General features: G+C 33.9%; 3 protein-coding genes across 3 annotated transcripts; all 3 read left to right on the forward strand.

Moving 5' to 3' along the window:
• The first annotated feature begins 3,790 nt into the window (after positions 1-3,790).
• Positions 3,791-5,853, forward strand: LOC143446314 (uncharacterized). Its single transcript, XM_076945904.1, has 6 exons — positions 3,791-3,876; positions 4,142-4,304; positions 4,478-4,640; positions 5,025-5,183; positions 5,323-5,473; positions 5,666-5,853. The coding sequence occupies exons 1-6, from the start codon at positions 3,801-3,803 to the stop codon at positions 5,848-5,850; spliced, it is 897 nt and encodes a 298-aa protein (XP_076802019.1). The 5' UTR covers positions 3,791-3,800; the 3' UTR covers positions 5,851-5,853.
• Positions 5,854-5,966: 113 nt separating this feature from the next.
• LOC143446312 (uncharacterized) lies at positions 5,967-11,930 on the forward strand. Its single transcript, XM_076945902.1, has 15 exons — positions 5,967-6,111; positions 6,225-6,424; positions 6,514-6,675; positions 6,859-7,065; positions 7,153-7,272; positions 7,765-7,841; positions 7,898-8,027; positions 8,254-8,352; positions 8,598-8,719; positions 8,788-8,911; positions 10,155-10,310; positions 10,526-10,701; positions 10,859-11,048; positions 11,247-11,413; positions 11,495-11,930. The coding sequence occupies exons 2-15, from the start codon at positions 6,332-6,334 to the stop codon at positions 11,574-11,576; spliced, it is 1,905 nt and encodes a 634-aa protein (XP_076802017.1). The 5' UTR covers positions 5,967-6,111; positions 6,225-6,331; the 3' UTR covers positions 11,577-11,930.
• A 3,113-nt stretch (positions 11,931-15,043) lies between these two features.
• On the forward strand, positions 15,044-20,258 carry LOC143446092 (cytochrome P450 2J6-like). Its single transcript, XM_076945581.1, has 9 exons — positions 15,044-15,500; positions 15,585-15,733; positions 16,544-16,646; positions 16,784-16,893; positions 17,456-17,577; positions 17,730-17,845; positions 18,068-18,212; positions 18,968-19,131; positions 19,397-20,258. Exons 1-9 carry the CDS (start codon positions 15,225-15,227, stop codon positions 19,712-19,714), a joined length of 1,503 nt encoding a protein of 500 aa, XP_076801696.1. The 5' UTR covers positions 15,044-15,224; the 3' UTR covers positions 19,715-20,258.
• The last annotated feature ends 1,812 nt before the right edge of the window (positions 20,259-22,070 follow it).

Raw genomic sequence — 22,070 nt, forward strand, 5'->3', positions numbered from 1 at the left:
TACTCTCCTGAAAGTATATCAGTGAGTTCTGAAGAGTGAGTCTTATATGTGAGCTCTTTCTAATAAAATTTACAAACACAGTCGAATACCATTTTCAAAATTTTTGTGCAATAGCTGGTAATGGTAATGATTTTGGGTGCTTGTGTAACCGAAAATGCTTTCGAATGCCAGGCTGCCTTCCCACATTAATGGTGAATCGCGACACCATCAGTAAAACCCAAGAAATCAACTCATTTTATTAAACAGCCTCCACGACCCAAAACAAAAACCGACCTCCTTAAATCAGTTAAGAAACGGCTTTTATAGAGTACATAGAAAACGCACCACAAAAACGGTAAAATACAAGATACTATAAATAACACGAGACTTATTTTCGTTACACTTATACGTTTTATCAGGTTTGTAAATGCAAGCTAAACAACTTGAAATTTATAATAATACATACGTAGCTCGACAGAAACCAATTGATTTGAATGCACAAGTCAAATCCATTTGATTAAGTTTGTAAAATACCATGACGTGTACACTTTACAGAACATATTACAGCGGGAATGTGAATATAGGCTTATGCATACCGTTTATAGAAATAAGCGATATGAGCAATTAGGCTACCACTAACGCAAGGTATGTTTAACCTTATGCTGCTATTAAGCAGATACAAAATGTTGAACGTCAGATGGTTTTCACTTGTTGTATACGCGTGTAACGTTTATATTTTGTCAACATGATGTGTATGAAGCGATATCTTCATGCAACATTTTTTAGGAAAATAAATTAAAAATAATAAGCACAGACCACATGTCTGCACTATTTTATTTCTTTTATGGTGTTAAACGTGTTTACAAGTTAAGCCGAAGTAGTCTGTGTACGTACCGATAGTACGTTTGTGCAAAACAATGCCACTATTTCGGTAGGATAACACTTTCAAACTGCCCAAACTCTTCAGCAAAACCTAGATGTGATCACGTTGATGCGAGGATTCGATATTAGCCATTATATTTTTATTTGGTGTTAGGAAATAATCGTGATAGCTGAGCGTGAATACCTTGGTTCTTCTTGCATTGGAAAACTATGTAAATTCAAATGCAGATCGGGTACGTGAAAATGCCATAAAACTTAGAACAGCATAAAACAATGTAAAACAAAAGTAAGCCTATACACAAAGTATAACTCATAAAAAACATAATAGGAACTTGTTTACTAGTTTTCCAAAATATTTCAATTTGCATATACTCCTTGTCTTAGTATTCCGGTTAAATAAACAAATTAAACAAAAATAATTATTTTTTGACACCAAACAATTCTACAGATAGTGACTGACAATCTTGGATCTCTGAATGGCATGTACCATTTGGTGGAAATAAAGGAATCGCTGGAAAATCAAAGAGACGGGTTTCTCAACTTGATGTCAGCATCGGGTGGTGCACGTTCTCACACGTACACAATTTTACGGAAATTTGACGACGTGAGAATATTGAGAATTGGTATTTACAAGACTGGGTTCGTTTTCTACACGCTTGCAATAAATAGTCTACATTACTCGTATGAATATACGTTGGAAGTTTAACGTCAATACAAGAGTGTAAGTTTTCATTTTTTTTATATAAAGGTAACATATCCAGGTTTATTTGACATGCTCCGTAAAAACGGCCGGTTCACTGTACATCTCAATCTCGACCCGAACAATATAATAACAACTGGATGCTTATTTTGTTACAACGCTCGCCTTATTTCTATTTACGTTGAATTAACAGGCTTAGCACAACCCAATGGAGTTCCATCCCAGTTTGTTTTATATAAGAGTTTTTCCATGTTTCCAGGAAAGTATGCATGCTCGTCAGGTTTTCTTATGTTTGCTCACGTGCTGCAGTATTTTACCTATTCATATGTACACATGTTTTTATTCATCTCTTGTGACGTCTTACATCGCTACCTCTAAAGCCAAATTGGTATTTAGGGTTCCGCGTTTATTTTCTCATTGCGTGACAACGGTGGAATCTGTGTTTGTGTTGTGTTGCGCTTGGCTGGGAAGTGGAGGGCGAGTGTTTATTTCAGTCTACGTTTGGATGTAATTGAAGCAAGATGGCTGTTTTTATCAAAGAAATACTAATAAAAGTAAGAAAAGCAAAACGAGCTAATTGGCTAGCTGTAAAAGCGGGAAGTTTCCTGGCCAAGAAAAATCCTGGTTACAGTATAAACAAACATTTGTTATGTCAGTAAGAATAAAATGCCCGACATATTTTTACGTTCCGGTTTCAGAAAGCTAAGTGTGTTTTAAGATTGTATTATAGATAGTGTGAAATAACAAAACTGCTTTAAGTGACGAAACTTTGTAAAACAATGGAAAGTTGTTTGTTTAACCTGGATGCAAATTGCTTATATCAGCAACATTTTGTATAAGACAGAAACTTTAAAATCCGCCAAACTGTAAGCATGTCAGCAGTTATTAAAGTACATTCTTAGCTCAGGTGAGTGCCCCAATGTAAGCCAGAATGCTGGTGCTATTATTGTTCGAGTATGAGTGTTGTCTAACTCTCAATCATTTCGAATTCAATCATTTGTGTTATTGTAGTTCTTTCATAGAAAAGATGTTTTACGTCTGGTAAGTTTAAGTTAAAAGTCTTTCCTTATGGTATACCATGCTTCAATGCTACATCTGCTTTACGACTTAGGAAACATTATACACCGGCATGTTTCTTGACTAAATACTGTTGACATGGTCATTCGGTTACTGTTGGATGACTTCAAAATGCCCGCTTTGTGGTTTAAGCGGTCAGTACCCTTGCTAATGAGATAAGATTTTCAATGCAAAGTACATTTAATCAACTAGCTGTTATACTGGTAAACCACGAAAGTTAGGCTATTTTTCGAAGAGGAAAAGCTGGTATAGGAGCAAACATATTCTGTGTTAAATCCGAGAAAAAAATAAGTATATGGTATAATTTTTCGATGACAACTGTTAGGTAAAGCTAAACACTCACTTGTTATTCACTGATTTGTCAACTATTTTAGTAGATTTTAAACATAACATTTTGTGATAATAAAATTGAGATTGTTTGTATATGTCAACCACTTTAACAATAATAACCTATTAATTATTGAGCAAATTATTTAACGCACCGTGCTCAATTGACCGATACTGCTGATTAATTAAACTTTAATTAAGGCAATTTGAAAGAAGAGTACTGATATTTCATGTATTTTAAACAATAATCAGTTTTTTCAAAATCACCCATAATTGTCTGAATCCGAGGGATCGGCGGTCTGATGCTTATTAATTAAGTTTAATTAAGTCAGTTTATTATGAGAATATTGAGAAGTTATAAATTATAACAATTTTCGCAATTTTGGTGTATTATTGAAACCAAATACTTAAGGTTATTTGAATATTTATAAGTTGATTTTTTCATCAATTAACGTTATTTGGTTTTATTAAAGTTAATTGTAAAATATCTAATTTATTATCATTTTTTAAAACTGTCCATTTTTTTGGATTTTCATTTGGTATTATTTTTGGTCAATATCAACATAAATAAAAGTATTTAAAGTTTTAAGATATTTTCAAAATTTTACTTGCATTTGTAATGATTTATTTGAATTTACAAAAATCAAGAGAATTGTGTTTGTAAACTGCGCTTTCCTATAATCGTGTACCAATTTATCTTTCTTTCTAATTATTTTTAAAGCAAATAAAGTAATAAAGAATATTCATCTTTAAAATACCCACATAAGTTATGCATTTATAAACAAAAAAAACGTTTTTCTGACGTTTTTTATAAACAGTTAATAAGAGTAAAAGTATGAAAATATTAAAACATTTACTTTTTGTGACGTTGTTGCTGCCTGATGGATTAACAATGGCAAACAAAATCGAAGGTGAGTCACAGAGTAAAGATATAATATAAGAGGTATATGTATAGTAATAGAATATAGATCCTGTTTAGGCTCATGTTTATTTGTTTAATGTATGTTGTTAATTCTTATAAATTACAATTCAAGAAAAACCACATACTTTATAATTGGAGAATTAAGCAAACATATAGTTGGCTTCCGAGGTTTAAACATAAAGGAATACTCAAAACCTTCCATATATGTACGCGTTTTCATATTCATAAATATTATGTTTGTTCATCGATTACAGAAACAGCTTTAGGAAGTAATAGCTACGTCTCCTACAATATACCGCCTGTTACGTGGCTAAATTCTCCCACCGTTACCAAGATTTCTGAATATCAGTTTGACATTTTTGGAAGAGAAATTCACTTCAGTGTAGTGAATCAACAATTACACGAAATTACAAAAGGGTGAATTAACAATTGTGCGAGAATAGTTTATTGTTAATTGATAGCTTAATATGGATCTAAAAAACGATGCATATATCTGCCACATATAATAACAATGAATTGTAAGCAATCTTATGTGTCAAAATCGAAATGCGAATGATAAAAAACTCATATGCAAAAATATCTTTATTTAGTCAGTTTCCAGTCAAACAAACAACAGAAACTGAGTCTCATTTTGAAGTTACCCTTCGAGGAGATTGTGTCTTCCTTGACGATGACGTCACTTTGCAGGGACTTAAAAAACTAAGAGTTTATGCAAGGAAATTTGTGTCAAATGGCCAAACTTTGACACTTCAGGTGAAAATACATTAATCATAGTTCAGTAAAGCCGAAAGAGGTTAAGCTTGTGTTGAATTTCTGTTTTCCAAGTTTAATAAATTTTCTTTCCTATAACCAAATAGGCCTATATATAATTTGGTGCTATAAGAACAAAGAACTCTTTTAATTCTACCAGGTTTCCCGATGTTTTCCTCAAAAATTCGTTTTTGTTATTTTAGATTGTTTCAAAACGTAAAAAATTTACTTTTTATGCTGGCTAACAGTTTTGAATTGTTAATATTAGTGAAAATAAGACACTTTTATGTAATAGGTTACCGTATGTTTTTAAGTAAACTTATCTTCTTAACTTATCACAAATGTTTTGGAATGTGTACTATTAGCTTAATAATAAGTTACAAATAGGCACCACAAGTTTGCCACCACATTGAATCGGGAAGATGTTCCTACCTTAGAAAAGCTGGATTACCGTCAAATGGCGCTGATGGGAAACCCGGTATTGCAAGTCCTCTGGTTGAAATTAATGTTCAACGAGTCGAGGGCAATATAGAAATTATAAGTGAGGTAATACAGTAAATTATGTCCTAAGATGTTTCCAACAATAAAACGTTAAACACTGTATTATCTATCTAACACGTTAAACCCTTAAAACACTGCCACGTATAATTTCATAATATCTGTCGCAAAAACTAATCATTTAAAGGGATCCGACGGGAATAGAGGGGAAGACGGTGGAGATGGACGAGACGGAGAGGATGGAGAAGAAAGAAGATCTCTAGATACGGAAGGTTATCCTTGCAGACGCCAAAAGAAAACATCATTTTGGAACCCTTTTAGATGTGACGATAAAATAGGTACAGTTTTCAACAATACAATGGATAATTAATAATAAATAGTTGCATTTGAAATTGTTTAATGTTTCAAGCAAAAGATGATTTTAAAAATACTACACTTCGGAAAACACAAACTTTGTTATAAATGCAAATACCGCACAACTTAAAAATAAAGCAATAAAAATTCAACCATCATGTATGCCTTAAACACAGGTTATCCTGGTTCACAAGGTGGAAATGGTGAAAATGGACACAGAGCTGGACGTTCTGGAAGTGGTGGAGATTCCAAAAAAATAACACTCAACACTAAATATATTTTTGGATCATTCAAAGTGACTCAACGTTCTGGTGATGGGGGACCCCCAGCTAGGCACGGATATGGTGGAAGAGGAGGGTAAAAGTTGTCATAACATCTCATCAACAATGTGGTTTTCAGATGTTGTTGCTTGTATAACTGCTTTGTACATGTTATACATAGTTACGGAGGTGAAGGAGGTTGTGGCTTGGAATGTTATAACGTTTGCGGTGGGCTCTACGGTGCTGTAGGTTGTGCTTGTAACACACGAAGACAAGATTGCAGCTATGAAAACCGAGGAGAACGCGGTAATTCTGGTGAAGAAGGAACAGATGGGGCCATATTATACCCACCCCCAAACAAGGTTTTTCAAAATAAAAAGCAAACTCCAAATTTCAGAATAATAAATTCCTGGTTTTGAAAAAAACTTATGGAAAGTTTTGTATTAAAAAAATGCTGTACTTGCCGTCATTACAGGGTCATGATGGTATTGTGGAGAAATCCAGTTTACGCAAAGTTGAGAGTTTAAAGCAATGGTTTGTTGATGACGAGGATTTGCTACAACTCATTCGCCGCCGAGGAGAATGCCTTTTCCAAAAAACAAAACTGATAAAGCACTTGAAACTTTTTCGTTTTTGACGTCAGTGACGAATCAGGAATCTTCTTTCCATCAGCAGGTAAACAAATGATTAGATAAAATTATCTTTGCTACGCTTTCCATTTTTAGCGCATATTGCAAGGTGTAATTTTTAGTGTATAATTTAAGGTGCTACTGCGAAAAAGTGCTCTTGAACAAGGATTTGATTTTTATGGCAACAGCGATAAGTATGCTCCTAATTTGGGATGGAAGTATTTGAGAAGAAGAGTAACTAGATTAATCACGTCTGGCAAAACCTACGAAACGTCTTATAATTCTTTAAAAAATAAGGTTTGGTTAAAACTTTCAAGTGTTATAAAGTGCATTAAAACAACACTAAAACATTAAAACATTAAAACAACACAACACTTTTATCAAACGTATGTATTATAAGCTATATCCTGCTTCATATAAGGTAGCATTGCCTTAAGAGCATATAAATTACATGCATATTTTTGTGCTTTGAACTTCTAGATTGATAATGCGAAACTAGCCGCTGAGACACTTCGTGATGCAGCAAACATCAACATAGCACGATCAAAGCGGAAATTACGATACGAACGATCTGATCTAAGAAATGAAAGAACTGTTTATTTGAAATCCTTAAGGCAGCTCGATAAAACTATGAAAAAAGAACAGCAAGAAATTAAACGCCTCCTGCCCAAAGTTATACAAGAACATGTACGACAATTTTTTTGGAATATTTCAGACTTATTCATAAAATCTAAAAATCAGTTGAAATTCCATTAATAATTTGATTGTTTCTAGAATCAAGAAGAGAAACGACGACAGGGATCGATCATTATGGATTTCTTCAGCGCATTGCTTGGTTTTCCCTCGGCCTATGCAGGAAGTAATCCACATTTGGCTTTTGACAGCGCCAGAAAAGTGAGTTTTCATGTTTATTTTATTGTATTGTTTATTTTTCCCTATTAACTGTGCGGATTGAAAGTTAGGATACTAACCGTTGTAGTTATCGCTCAATAAAACACATGATCACAAACAATTAACGAGCAGCAACAAGCAGTTTTTCTTCAATGACCAGCGATGCGATGGCTGAGTCTTAATAAGAGGTAAAGCGCTTTCCACACATATGATTGGTCTGGGTTTCAATTCCTGGCCGGGACATTAGACGATTTAAAATTGAAACTTGTTACGCTTTCTGGTCATGTGGCTCGACGTTATGATCGAGAGTTACCAGCACAAACACAGAGCTACCAGTGGACTATTGTACCTTGCTGTTGCTACTTGTAGCTTGTGTGGCCTTAAAGCTTCGAAGACGAAAGTGCGTCTTTTCAATACGCAAAAATAACTTTGACTTCGTTAAATATATAATGTTTCATATTTAAGTCATCATGCAGTTCGTAATTTGTTTCGCAGATTTTCCAAATGTTTGAAAGCAATCCAGGATGCTCTGTACCAACGTTGAATGAAGCCAAAGCTACTCTACAAATGAGGTTTACTGTTTTAATTTAGTTTGAGTGGATTTGAAATTAAAGCAGTTTCTCTTCAGATTAGATTTTGCATTTCACAACACATCGGCTGCTGTTCCCATAATAATGAGTAGTAATCTAGCTAAAAGCAGAGGAAAACTCCTGCAAGAGTTTAGCTGTTTGCTGGATAAAGAAGGAAGAAACAATTCGGTACTAGTAGATTTTTTTTTTTACTTTAAAACTATTTTGAATGAAACTATTGTTAGATTTCCAAGCTTTGCGTTCGGTTTGGCAAACAAAGCAAAGAAGGAGCTTTCTTTTGTTTACAAACAAATCATACAGCATCTACGATGTAGTAGACCTAAATTACGGTTTTAAATATTGGAAACAAAAGTCGAAATTAATGATTAATTGAAACATTCAATTTATTTTTCAGTTTAAGAGTTTAAAAAGACTTTTGGATGACTTTTTTCGTGACGGAGACTTTCGCATATCTCTCATCAATAAATTAATTAATTTCGATCTACAGATTAAGGTAGAATATGACAACAAATGGTTGGACTATACCTGGTATTTTCAGGTTATTTCAACCATAACATTTTTGCTTTCTAATAACTTTTTCATACAATTTTGTTTGACTGTAATCTCAGCATAAAAATATCATAATTTGTACAAATATATATTGGTTGTAATGGCCATATTTAAGTAAATGCATTTTTTAAAAAAAATATTGAAAAAATGCCCATACCTTGTCTTAGACAGTCTTTGGTTACTTTGCAGCAAGTTTCTTATCAAATTGGCTTGCTAAGAGAATGTCAAAACGCAGTTGATACAATAGTGCAATTATCAACAAACAATATTCCGATGACAATTAAACAAACATTTACTGATTTGCTTTACAGGTAAGTAGCCTGGAACTTCCTTGCAGTGTAGTCTTAATGATGTGTACATTATTTCCATGCTTTTACAGCGTATACCAACAAAACGAAGCAACAATCATACGATCCTTGTATGAGCTCGCTAAAGGTTATCAATTTATGAGTTTGTGGAAATTCGACGCATTGAAAAACTACGTGAATGCGTATGGAGATCAAGTATGTAGAAACAGTCAAAATAAATTATACAAGTCTATAAAAAAAACTTTTTTCTCTGGTCTTGGTTTTAATAATGGGTTTTAAATAAGTCAAGATCGCTGAATTCAAAAATGAAATCAGATTTTTTCCATCACATCACGTTTTTAAACTATCATAGGTGATGTTAGTTATAGGACAACTATAGGATTAGCATTTCTGTACCATAATGACTTTATTATCTACTTTTCTGTTAATAGTTCTCTATATAAAAAGATTTACTACGAGCAAAAAATGTTATTTCAGTTATGGCATCTAGCAAACGAAGAAAGTGTTGCGATGATCCTGATATGTTTTTCTATATTTGTGGTTGTTTTACTTTGCCTTTAAGGTGAAGTTAGGTTACCAATAAAAAAGCTGGGTATCACATAAGGTTTGCAAAACTAGTGTGGAAGGTATAAGGTGTTGGACTCAGGGAAAAACATACATCTTAACTTTGGAATACCAATGATTTGGAGATAGCAAATAGCAAATCACAACAATGACTGTTATTTCTGTCTTGTTAACATTAAGAGGTATAATGATATCAAGCACTTTTAGAAATATTCCAGCCATGATTATGCTATACAACCGGTCCCTCATAATGATCAAATACCAGTACCTACCTTTATAAATTTGACACAACTTAAATATGAAGGTATGGTTTCTTCGTCAAATCTTTCCGATTACTATTGGAATTCATTGAGATATGTTCCTTATAAGAAGAGGTGGCAGTCGGTATTTTGAAAGTAATGTCGGTAACGGTGCTGGTGTACTCGGAAAAAAATTACCATTTCAAAAAAATTGTTCAGTACCATGCGTGTACTCTGTACCGATACTTGTTGTGCAACGGATCATGTTGGAAGTGTAATTTTCACCGATATAATGAAGCGCTAAAAGTTGGCACTTAGCTTTAATTATAATGAAGTTTTAAAAACATACTTCTCAAAACCTTGAAGTTATCATTTTAAAAGAACCAAGTACCGTGACCGACTTATAATTTTGAATAAACTACAGTAAATCGGTACAGGGATTCGGTACTTTTGGAAAAAAGTACCAATGGTACCCGTGCCGGTTCCGAAAAAGTACCGCGGTACAGTAATTCGATACTATAGTACCGCAGTACTGCCCATCTCTGCTCATACGACATTCAAAACAAAATTAGGGTGGAAAGAACTTTTGATGTATTTTAGTTAACTAAATGTTTAGCAAAAATACATTTCCACAGTCTTTAACTTCCAACCTTGGTTCTCTGAATGGAATGTTTCATTTTGAACAAATCCTGCAAACGTTAGAAGATGATAGAAACAGGTTTCTTAACTTGATATCCACAACTGCTGGAGCAGGTGCTCACACGTACACAGTGTTAAGAGAACTGTACCAGGTAAGTTTGTTAAGTAAAGTCGACCGTGTATAGTAGCGTGTTTAGTCTGAATCATGTCTTTATGTTCAACGGACAACTGAGATGATGGGTCGTAAGATTTTTATGTTGAGTAATGTCATTGTTAGGATATTTCAAAGTAGTAACCAACATTAATTAGACTAATAGTAACCATCGATATTTATAAAAATATGTTAACAGTCATACGTTTAACTCAGGTAACTCATCCTGGTGTGTTTGATCTTCTTCATAACGAAGGCCGGTTCACAGTTCACCTAAATCTTGATCCAAACATTACCATAACTACTGGTTGTTCCTCTTGTTATAATGCACGTCTTATTTCAATATACGTTGAAATAACTGGCTCCGCCCAACCCACAGGCGTTCCATCCCGGTTGGTATAAACATATAGGCAGTAGATTAATCAACAGGCATTTTGCCAGGACTGTTATAACAACTCATGAACATGTGTGAAGTGTTGTCATCAACCAAAACTTGGTAATATACTTCCAATGTGTGACATAATATTTTAAATCTTTTCTTTCATTCAGTATTTATGTGAAAGTTGCTCACATGGGTGACTCTTATTTTCTACTTCCACTTTCGAACGGGGAAGACACGGTTGTTCATTTTCAACAAAAGCCAGAAAACATTGATGGTGGTCACGTGATATATTTCAATAGGAAACAACTCGTGACTTCAGTGACAGATCTTTCGCTACGTGAAAAGTTTCAACAATCAGTAAGTTGCATTTAATACTAATGGAATATGTTTGTTCAGTGTTTTGTACAATTCTTGGCTTTAACTGTTTTGTCTACAGTAAATTAAGCATATCTCGATCATTTTACCATATAGTCACATTTTTTAAAACAAAACTTCGTAAGATATTAAACCATACTGCATATAAAGTGCAAATATGGATTCAAAGTTTTTATTTAGGAAGGAAATAGATTTTGCCACGAATACAACAGAGCGCAGGATTTTTTCGGCGGTCAGATTTGCAAGAGTCCATATGCTAGTTATACTATAACTGTACCAAGAGATCGGACACTTAACTGCACACGTCATGTTTCTGGAAAGAACTGCCAAGAATTGGATTTTACTAGGTAAGATCTTCTGATGTTTAGTCAATGTTATATATTGTAGGTGGTTTGACGCGTCTTCCTATGTTTCATATTTCATTTCAGGTTTGAGAAAATAAGAATATTTATGAAGGCCAGTGCTTGGAGTAGTTATGTTACTCCGCCCAACCTGCAAGCTGCAAATTAATTGTAAAAGCGATTTTTTTATTGCAAAGGGATAAGTCAGTATTAAACCATCGTTTTTTAATATCTTGATCAGCTGTTATTTGTCAATATGAAAAATCACCAACTAATCAACTAGTTGTAAAAATGAGTTTTTTTACTGCAAACAGAAAGTCAAAATTTTATTTCAGTTTTAAATCATTGTTTCTTTTGATTTTATTCTTTTAATTAATTATGAATATCAAAAATCCCTAGCTTTATAATATGTTTTTGTTGCTTCTGATAAATTTGTATATTTGTTTATTATTGCTTCACAATTTACTCCATATCATTAGATTTTTTCTATACTTGCAATTTCTCACAATAGGCCTACTATAGAAATGAATTTCCTGTAATTTCATGTGCAGTTGCGCGAAATACAATGTATAGCACTAATACATAGTATACTGTGTATTCGTTCGACGCTTGTCTGCTTTAGCCAAGCAGATTTTCCTTTCGTGGTAAATCATTGCAGCAGAAAAACTTTTAGAGACAAGATTCTCGATGATCCTCGGGCACTAAAACAATGTTTTGAAAAAAAAAATTTTCGTCAGAAATCATACAACTTTTTAAAGGTGACCTAAATCTACCTTCTAAGCAATATCTAACTCCAATAAAACCCAAAAAAGCTAAAATCCATGTTTTGCATATATGCATTCTACATTCTACCCATACATTGTCCTAACCCAGGGGTGTCCAACCGGTGGCCCGCAGGAAGGTTCTGAGTAGCCGGCGCGGTATTTGTTGAAATGACTTATATTTATCAACGGATTACGTAATTTATGGCGAACTTACATTCCGAGACATCAGCACTTTTTGTTTGTTTACTAATTTCTGACAGCCATATGGAAAACTCGCTTCGCATTGCTACCTCGTCCATCTCATCGAATATTGCCAAACGTTTTACAGAAAAACCGTGCCAAGCTTCACATTGAAATGTCACCCGATTCGTCTGCTTTGCGCCCATTAAAATAGTTGAAAATGCGGTAATATTTTCCCGTTGGAATGACAGGAAGTCTGCCTTTCTTATCCTAGAGTAAGACATATGCATTTGGAATGGGGAGATGTTTACTTTGGCAAAAATATGGTTGTGGGAAACCGCATTGCTGAAAGCAGGTCCATTTCAATGGGCGGAAAAGTAGACGAATGGGGTTCACAAACCATACTTGTGCCGAAGTAAAATTCTCCCCATTTCAAAGGCATATATCATATTCTAAGGTAAGAAAGGTGTAATGAAATGATTGTTTATCGTTCCTTAGCCTGTAAGGACGACCACTTCAATTACAAAGTTTGTCTGTAGAATTGCTTAATGTCCTCGATAATTAATAAATGAGTCTCAGGTCGTTGTTTCGCTTCTCTTAATCTTAGAATCAATTGTACACCTCGACAACTGTATAATATGATTTTATTGAAGTTTCATTGAACGAATAAATCAAGGTAGAACATTGTGACAGCAACAGCACAAAGACATGTTGCGGCATTGACGTAAAAACCAAAAAGGACTGAATAAATCAAAATGCACGCACAGGGGAACAATCGATTACGTCACGCAGTGTTATGCTTCACTGATTCGATAGCTGAGAGTTCTATGTCGTAAACAATTTTATATTACATTAATTGATATATTTATCACAAAGGCATACTTTCAACCATTGGAATGGGAAACAATTCCTGTACTCTAGAGTCTAGACCATTTTAATGAGCGGAAAATAGACGAATGGGGTGGAAATGTCGACGTGAAGTAAAAACTTTGTTGAATTTACTATATCTTGCTATGTTTATTGTTCTTATAATTGTAAAAGAGGCTTATACGTATTTCTAAGATTAGAGTTTTGGTGTTAGAGTATTATTTAAAAATTAGCAGTAAACACTCAAATGGTCCGCGCAATCATTAGTAAATCGCATGAATACCTGAATACCGCATAGTAAATACCTGATTGAAATCGTTACAATCCGATGCCTAAACGTTTGCAATTTGAAAAAGAATCAAAACAAGTCGAAAATTTCCATCATTAAGTATAGACGATTGAAAATATCTCTCCACCCAGAAAGTAACTTGGAAAGGGTCCATTCTATTCAGTATATTCAATTCGTTTATTTGAAAATGTATAAATATCATAAGATTTGAAAGTGCCAACTAAGCTGCAGCCCTTCCACTTATAAAACTCATGAGCTGCTGTCGTGCGTTCAAGTGACCAACCATTGTGAGTCTGTAAAATATTATTTCCCATAATGAATTTAGTTAGCTTGACGAAAAGAAAGAACGAATAGTTATAGTAAAATAGTACAAATATTTATAGTAAAAGAATAGAATGAAAAGAACTTATAGTGTTCTATATGCTTGCAACAAGCATTTTCATGATTGTTTATGGGAATTTCCCCCAAAAGTTAAAGACGTTGGACCGTGTTATTCATGACGTCTAATTTGGTAGGTTTTAGGTAGTTAGGCATTTCCATACCTAGGCCTGTCAGCCTAAGCCCTAAAGTAGTGCTTCTCAACCCACGCTTCGCAACCCAAAAGTGGGTCGCCATTTGATTGGTTTGGGTCGCCGTCGCCAATTAAACTAGTCCACAAAGCCATCCGATAACTGAGCACCTTACTCTTATTCATTGCATATTGACTGTTCGTTGACTTAATAGTGCACTGTTGCGGAAACACAAGTGAAGAAGCATGGAGATGATTATTTGCTGTTAGACTTTAGATAAGCTACGTTCGAGTCAAGGCTAAATATTTGTAAATACCCAAATTTTGGGTAAAAAAATTGAGTCGCCTCAGCATCGCTATTAATTTATGTTTAATATTTGGGTCGCCGCAAAAAAAGGCTGAGAAGCACTGGTCTAAAGTCTGCAAATTGTTTGGAAACTAAGGTATTTGTTACACTGCTTTGACCACAAGAACACTCTGATTGCTGCAGAGAAGGAATAAGCTTTATTGAAAAATAAAAATACTTTAAACCGTTTACTTGTGCAATGATAGCCTAGTCTCATATTATGATAGTTACACCTCGTACAGTTGAAATTGTAAACAAGTCAATTTACTTAGGAGTTTATATAGTCTAGTCTACTTTAGCTGTAAGTCAAATTCACTTTGGCTACAATATTAACAAAGGTTGTAATCAAGTTATTTTTTTCTAGCTCAAGTCAAGTCTAATCATTTTCAATTGTGGTTCGCATCAAGTCAATAACTTTTACTTAAAAATTATTCTAAGGTAACTATTCGGACTTGCATTAAATTGGTTCAAAGTATTAAGTCATACCGCCTGTATACAAATTAGTGTTGTTATCACTTTTCACAGAGAGTTGTAATTTTTTAGAAAAATATATGATTTTGTTACTTATGCCCGTCTTTCTTGAAATCACAATTGTCATACCATGACTTGAGCTATTTTGAACTTTGACTTTCACAAGTTAAATCAATGACTTGAGTCATTACAACACTGGTGTTAACAAATCTGTAGCTAGAACACAATAATATATAATAATCAAAAGCATTGATATCAGTAATACCTGTAATATGAATTTAGATTAAATATAAATGAATAAAATAATTTTATTGCCTGTCTGTTTTAATAACTAATTTTTTTGTGTTTTACCCAGCTTGCAAATATTTGCATCGATTTTATTTAAAATAATCATGTTTGATTTCATCGTGGCCTCAGAAAACATAACCTACGTTGTAGTAGAGATTGTTTTAATGGCATTAGTACTACTTTCAATATATTGGTATCGACGTCCATCAAAATCACCTCCAGGTCCCAGAGGAATCCCTTTGTTGGGTGTGGCCCCATTTGTCGGGAAGTATATGGAACGAACAATGGCGAAATGGAAGAAAACATATGGTTCTATAATTTCAGTTCGACTGGGTAGGCATGACATGGTGGTGTTAAATGATTTGGAGTCTATTAACCAGGTTAGTTATAATGTAAGTAAATACAACAAGTCAAATAATGTCACTTTTCACTACTATGCCAATTCTGATCTCATTCTTAACCAGGCCTTGGTGAAACAACCTACAAAGTTCTCAGGGCGTGCTTTGTCTTCTCTTTTTCAAGAAGCATGTAATGGAGATTTTGGTATAGGCCTATTGGATTATGGCCCCACCTGGAAGTCTCAGAGAAAATTTGGTTTAACTACACTTCGTGGGTATGATTTTCGTTTTCATACCTACATATATAATGGATTATTGATATTTTATGTGAATATTGTTGGTTTCAAGTGAGATATGTTACGATGATTGTGCTAATGTAATTATTAAAACAAATTTTGTACTTGTATGGTATATATTATCTGAACACCACATACCAATATGAATTTATGATGTATATAGTTGTACAGTAGTCGCCGCTTATAAGATCCTCTTCGATTCCAGGAGAAATGGATCCTATAATTGGCGGATCCAATAAACGGCAGATCTACTTTATGTCTCCATATGAATCAAACAAGCTTAGTGTGCATGGTTGTTAATCATGTACTGTATATGAACGTCAAAATAAGTCAAAGAACACATTAATCACTCAAAAAAAACATAGAAAGCATTTAAAAAAATCATAATTAGATTTGCTTGTCACGTAGGGAAAGTCTTTCGCAAGTGCTCTTGTACTAGGTGAAAAGAGATGTTACAACAGCTGGGGAAAGGCATTTTGCTAGATTTTTTACTACAATTTAACATTTTACTACGGGGCCAGACGTTGGTAACGGATCCACTAATCGGAGTCGTGGATCCGCTAAGCAAAGTATTTTGCACTATATTAGTATGTAGAAATTCCGTTCCACGAGATTTGGCTCCAAAAAGCGGCTGGATCCAATGTCTGTGGATCGTATAAGCTATGACTACTGTTAGATTTTATGTTTTAGCTGAACTCTACTTAATTTGAATTTTTAGTGGTACACAACATTTTCATTTTATAACAGTGAAAATCCATCCACTATACCTTTTGCTGAATTTATATCTAGGTTTGGTGTCGGTAAGAAAAGTATGGAAAGTCAGGTTTCAGAAGAAATCACTTATTTAAATGAAGCAATCAGATCAAAGCATGGAAAAGCCTTTGATATTTCGGTATTCTGTTTTGTTGTGCACTGTTGCCATTTACTGGATATATATATGTACTATATCTTCTGTAAACCTGGTTTCACTCATATGCAATTTTCATTTGCACGCGCAAGCATTATTTACCAGGGTACTCCCTTCTACAGATTATTCTACAAAAGGCAGTAGCTAATAGTATTTGTCGTGTCATTTTTGGAAAGCGATATGATTATGATGACAAAGTCTTTGAAAAAGCTTTGCATATGCTGCTGACAGAGTAAGTCTTGACTAATATATGGCTTAAATGTTTTTTTATAAGCAGAACGTTTATCAGCATACCCAGCCTTTTTTGTGAAAATAAAAGCATACATATGAAAGCATAACCAGCCAAGTCTATTCACATGCACACTAGTAGAGGTATCTCCGTATTTGCAAAGACGCATGTTTTTCTGCCTATTGCTTGTGAATCTCTTTTGATAGTAATTTTATTATTTCTGTTACTGTACATGTGCAAAGTTTATTAGTTTCATAATTCCTATGCAATATTTATACATATGTAGTTTCAGTAGTCAGTGTCTCGCCAATTTTTGTCATTTCTTGTTGAGCATGCTAAGTTAAGCGTATCCTGAGGCCTGAGCCTTACAGTTGCAATGTATGCAACATATACATATAAAGTTGCAAACATAATAAACCAGCATGGTCACAAAATTTTATATTTTTATAAAAAACATGTGTGTAATTATTTAAACTTAAAAGAATAAAATTGTTGTAGTATAATAATAGATAGACCTAGTAAGAAATGCAGGAAATTGTGCAGTTGCAAAAAAAAACTTTTTCAGATTTAACGATGAAGCCATCGCTTTAACAACACGTGTTCTTTTCTTGGCACCATGGTTAAGGAGGGTACCACCAATATCCTCGATTTGTGCAAGATATATAGATAATATTTCCATTGTTGTCAGTAAGTTTCTTAATGTGATTTAGTAATTTATGTATGTTTTTAGGTATAAATTTGTAGTTAGTATTATTATTTTTTGTTGTTTTTATAATATCTAAAAGGACATCTAAAGAGCAAAATATGTCTCATTGGTATGTGACGATTTCTTTGTGTAGAGTTTCTTCAAAGCCTTGTTGATGAACATGAGCAAACTTTTGACAAAGAAAATTTAAGAGACTTTATTGATTGTTTTTTAAAAGAAATGAAAAAAGGGGAAGACAAGAGTTTTACGGTAAAGTTCTAAAACAATGCGATGCATTCATGGTATTTTTTGAGTGTTTTTGTGTGCTCAACATGAAATTGTTTTATTGTGTAACATGTAACCTTTAATTTTTATGTGTTTCTAATTTCTTTTTATTTATTAAATTGATCTACTTAGTTACTCTATCTATTTCAGCTAATGGGCTTGACTTTTTCGTTTATTTAATAAGTTTGACATAGACCTGTGATACAGATCAATCAACTTATACATTACATTCGAGAGCTTTTCCTTGCCGGGACTGATACTTCAACAAGCACATTGAATTGGGCTCTTCTTTGCTTTCTACACTATCCAGAAGCGCAGAGGAAGCTTAGACAAGAAGTTTTTGATGTGATAGGTAATCTTTGCAGTTCTTTATTTGATCTTCAACACTACTTGCTTATCATTAGCATGGCTGTGGAGTTAAAAGCATTTCATAAATCACTGGATTAGAAATTGATATGTACTGACCTCAAGTAATTTTTTACCTTTATAACACCCTGATTAACAACAATCCAGTGCCAGTCTTGGCAATGATAAGGTTACAACTTATGTAAGTTGTTGTAACTCGCAATCAGTTTTGGGTTTCACTCTGTGATGAACTCTGCGTTCTTTTCCCATAAATAAAAGTTAGAAATAAAAGTTAGATTCACTGGTTTGTCGATTTTCTAAACTAAATTTGGCCTTGTTAAAAATGGACTCCATCAAAATACAGACTTCCAAGAATGGAATGTATTTTAAAAGAATTAATTTATTCCCGGGATTAATTTAAATCTTTAAAAAAAATTACCAGTTTATCTCAAGTATTGAAAATTTTTCGTTAATTTCTAAAGCCTTCTCATTACTTTGCTTGAAATCATTATAACTTTTTTTTGCCATTGGTCATGGGCTCATCGCTATGTTTCATAATATCAGCTTACTTCTTTCATACATTTATTGATGTTTGCAATTCCATTCCGTAAAGTGTGTTCTCAACCACATGTTTGAGACACCCTGCATTTTATCAACAAATTCATGCGACAAAAATGCTGGATACCACTGATTGCCATTTTAAAAACCACAGTTTATTCCGGGCTAATCATTAATTTTTTGACGAATGATTGCTAATTTCAGGTAGTTCTGGCGCTGCTAGCATGTCGCACAAAAGCAGCATGCCATACACAAGTGCTTTCATACAAGAACTGATGAGATATCGTACATTGTCACCACTTAGTGTTTTGCACAAAGCAAATGAAGATGCTGAATTGAATGGCTACGTTATTTCCAAGAACACGATTGTGAGTTCAAACGTCATGTCATGCATAATATGAGCCACCAACTTTTATTCAGGAAATATAATTGCGGTTAAATTTTCAATTTTTTCATTTTTTTGTTTATTATAAAACGAGAAGTAAGAGCTAAACAAAAGCAAAAGATCACAACAATAAATCAAAACACTTTTAATGTGACCTTTTTTTGGAAAAACTCTGTCTTACTTGCCCTCATACAAGGTATGTTATTTTCACCATGTTCTTAGTGGTTGACTTACGAACTGAATCATAGGTTGCACCAAATATATGGGCAGTACACAACGATCCAGAACACTGGGAAGAACCTGAAAAATTTAAACCTGAACGATTCATCAATGAGAAAGGGGAGTTTGTGTCATCAAGTCACGTGATACCGTTTTCGGTCGGTCCTCGTCATTGCCTGGGTGAGCAACTTGCCAGAATGGAGATTTTCCTGTTTTTGGTTTCAATGGTCCAAAAGTTTGAGTTTTTACCGGATCCTGAAGCAAAAGAGCTTCCTGACATTGACAATGGTGTTAGTGCCCTTGTATTTGTTCCTTATCCCTACCGTTTGGTGGCAAACGAAATATAAACTTGATGCCTGAGGACTCTGCAAATAGATGTTGCTTTTTGTGAATAACTTTTGTATAGACGTGCAATGATTTAAAATGTTCAATGATTGTAATTGATAACCTAATCAGATACCTTGTAAAATTCGACTTGCAATTGTAACCAGCGGTTTACTAGAGGGAATTCGATGTCGTTTTAGTTGTTGTTAAAGGTAAAACATTCCAAATAAGACAAAGGTTTATAATTATTTGGAAGACACAACACAACGCAAACCATCAGTACTTTTTAGTTCACCGTTGGTTACAATATGAGTATTTGTGAATCAAGTCGTTTTAGTTACAAGCCCAGTAATTTGTGGTGTTTTCTACTTGCAATTTCTAATGAGATTATGTTGCCAAGTTTTATTATACCTCATGAGTGTTAAAGAGTTATGCATACATATGCCAAGTACTATCTCACTAACGCGGTTTGCAGTCGACAAATTCTTACTACTGTTCTTTTTAACATCAATTTATGAGAATTAATATCTGTATGAAACATGCATGAATGAAAGTTACACAAACTTGCATGTCTTGCGTGATTCACGTAAGAGTATTATACACAAGCCTATGCTGCTGTTTCAATATATATGTAATCTAAATATAATCTTGGTGTAGGTCAAGGTTTTTTTCCTTTTTTGGAAATTTAGTTAATTCTAAGTTTTATATTTCACAATGCCAGCTACTGCACATGCTAAATCGAAATAATGGTCAGGGTAGGTCGAAGTTGATGAGATTGATTGCAAAGTGTTGTATGAAGAACTGCTCGGTTCAGAGATTCCAGTCGAAACGTCGAATAAAATACGAAATAGACAACATACTAGCTTGAAGTTAATTAGCGGTTGTAATCATAGATAGCGGAGCATGGAGTCCGGGTGGGCTTACGGGCTTTCCACTTTTGTACTGAGAAAACCTGGTCCCTTCATGCACTTCTAACAACCAAACACGTTAAACAAAGGCAGACTTACAGAAAAGCTCGGATCTAGAATTTTGCATTACAAGCTGGTGACCTAAACTGGAGCTACCCACTTTGAAACGGATTCCGCCATTGCTAGTTGCGAAGTTACTTATTCAAAACGTGACGTTAGCTGTTGATTAGTACTGACTGATAGGAAATACGTGCTTTTTTGGAATTTTATTTTTTTGCGTAGCCTATATAAAATAATTCTGCTGTGACGCTTACTGACCATAACAAAGTTATTTATTGAGAATTTAGACTTTCATTCATGCCTACATTTTTGAGTATAAAAAAATCCTTTTTTTGTTGAAAAAATGCAAACAATTGCTTCTAACCCAAAAATTGTACAAGCAAAACCAATAAAAATATTGGCTTGGGTAGAACACAGCATACGATAAAAAAAAAATTTTGGATTCAGAAGTAATGAATGCTTAGCCTATATGTTGCATAAAAATTAATTTCATTACATTCCATAGTTATAGTAAGCATGATCAGTAGGGCAAGTTTTTGTTGCACTAAAATCGTGAGAAAGTTGCATTTAATTTTAACAAAAGTTGCAGTAAAAAGTTGCATTTATGCACAAGTTTTTTAAAATTATTAGGGTATGAAATACTCGAAAGGTTCTGTTGTATAACCCAACAGTTTAAGATTTGCAGGGTGTCTGCTTGTTCCGTTTCTTTCTTCGCTATACAATCGATCATGTATACATTTTTATGTTCTATAGATTTGAAACCTACATGACAGCATATCGCTGTCAGCTCCTGCAGAGCTGGCAAATTTGTTACTTTCTCATTTCACGGACCGTCTTCTGAGACCGCCGAAAATTACATTTTTTACCGGTACGCAGCAAGAAAATAACGCAATGCGGAAATAATTTTCCACAAAAAGCCAAACAGCGATAACCCACCCCCCAAATAGTTTTATAGCATGTTTTTTAAATCACTCCTTTACATTTTGCGCAATACTTAATAAAAGTTGCAGTAAAAAGTTGCATGAAAGATAGAAAAAAGTTGCAAAAAGTTGCAATATAAAATTCCTACAAACAGCTTAAAACATCATACTACATAAATTCTGAGTATTTAGGAAGCTGCCGGAAGCTGTAAAAAAAGTTGCAAAAGTTGCGAAAACTTGCCCTAATGATCAGTCTTTGATTTATAAAAGGTAAAGGCAGTATATGTGATACTTTGCCGTATTTGGTGAATTTTGAAAAATTGGAACTTCGTCAGTTCTTCTCGAAAATGGCAATTGAATTAAAAATGAAGAACACACATTTTTCGTTTATAAAAATACAAAACATTTTATTCGTTAAACTTTACCAAACCCGTTGCATATTCGCTCCCTTAATGTTTTTGTTTGTAGACAAATGCTACAAACTTTGTAAC

This window comes from Clavelina lepadiformis, chromosome 2, assembly GCF_947623445.1.
Source record: "Clavelina lepadiformis chromosome 2, kaClaLepa1.1, whole genome shotgun sequence".
NCBI classification, from domain to species: Eukaryota; Metazoa; Chordata; class Ascidiacea; order Aplousobranchia; family Clavelinidae; genus Clavelina; species Clavelina lepadiformis.

Excerpts from the sequence above, each read along its gene's own strand:
- LOC143446314 (XM_076945904.1), top strand. The coding sequence starts at position 3,801 with ATGAAAATATTAAAACATTTACTTTTTGTGACGTTGTTGCTGCCTGAT. Across the intron at positions 5,184-5,322 it reads ATATAGAAATTATAAGTGAG|GGATCCGACGGGAATAGAGG; the intron begins GTAATACAGTAA and ends AATCATTTAAAG. Across the intron at positions 5,474-5,665 it reads TAGATGTGACGATAAAATAG|GTTATCCTGGTTCACAAGGT; the intron begins GTACAGTTTTCA and ends CCTTAAACACAG.
- LOC143446312 (XM_076945902.1), top strand. The coding sequence starts at position 6,332 with ATGCCTTTTCCAAAAAACAAAACTGATAAAGCACTTGAAACTTTTTCG. Across the intron at positions 8,720-8,787 it reads TTTACTGATTTGCTTTACAG|CGTATACCAACAAAACGAAG; the intron begins GTAAGTAGCCTG and ends ATGCTTTTACAG. Across the intron at positions 11,414-11,494 it reads CAAGAATTGGATTTTACTAG|GTTTGAGAAAATAAGAATAT; the intron begins GTAAGATCTTCT and ends ATTTCATTTCAG.
- LOC143446092 (XM_076945581.1), top strand. The coding sequence starts at position 15,225 with ATGTTTGATTTCATCGTGGCCTCAGAAAACATAACCTACGTTGTAGTA. Across the intron at positions 16,894-17,455 it reads TTGCATATGCTGCTGACAGA|ATTTAACGATGAAGCCATCG; the intron begins GTAAGTCTTGAC and ends AAACTTTTTCAG. Across the intron at positions 17,846-18,067 it reads GGGAAGACAAGAGTTTTACG|ATCAATCAACTTATACATTA; the intron begins GTAAAGTTCTAA and ends CCTGTGATACAG.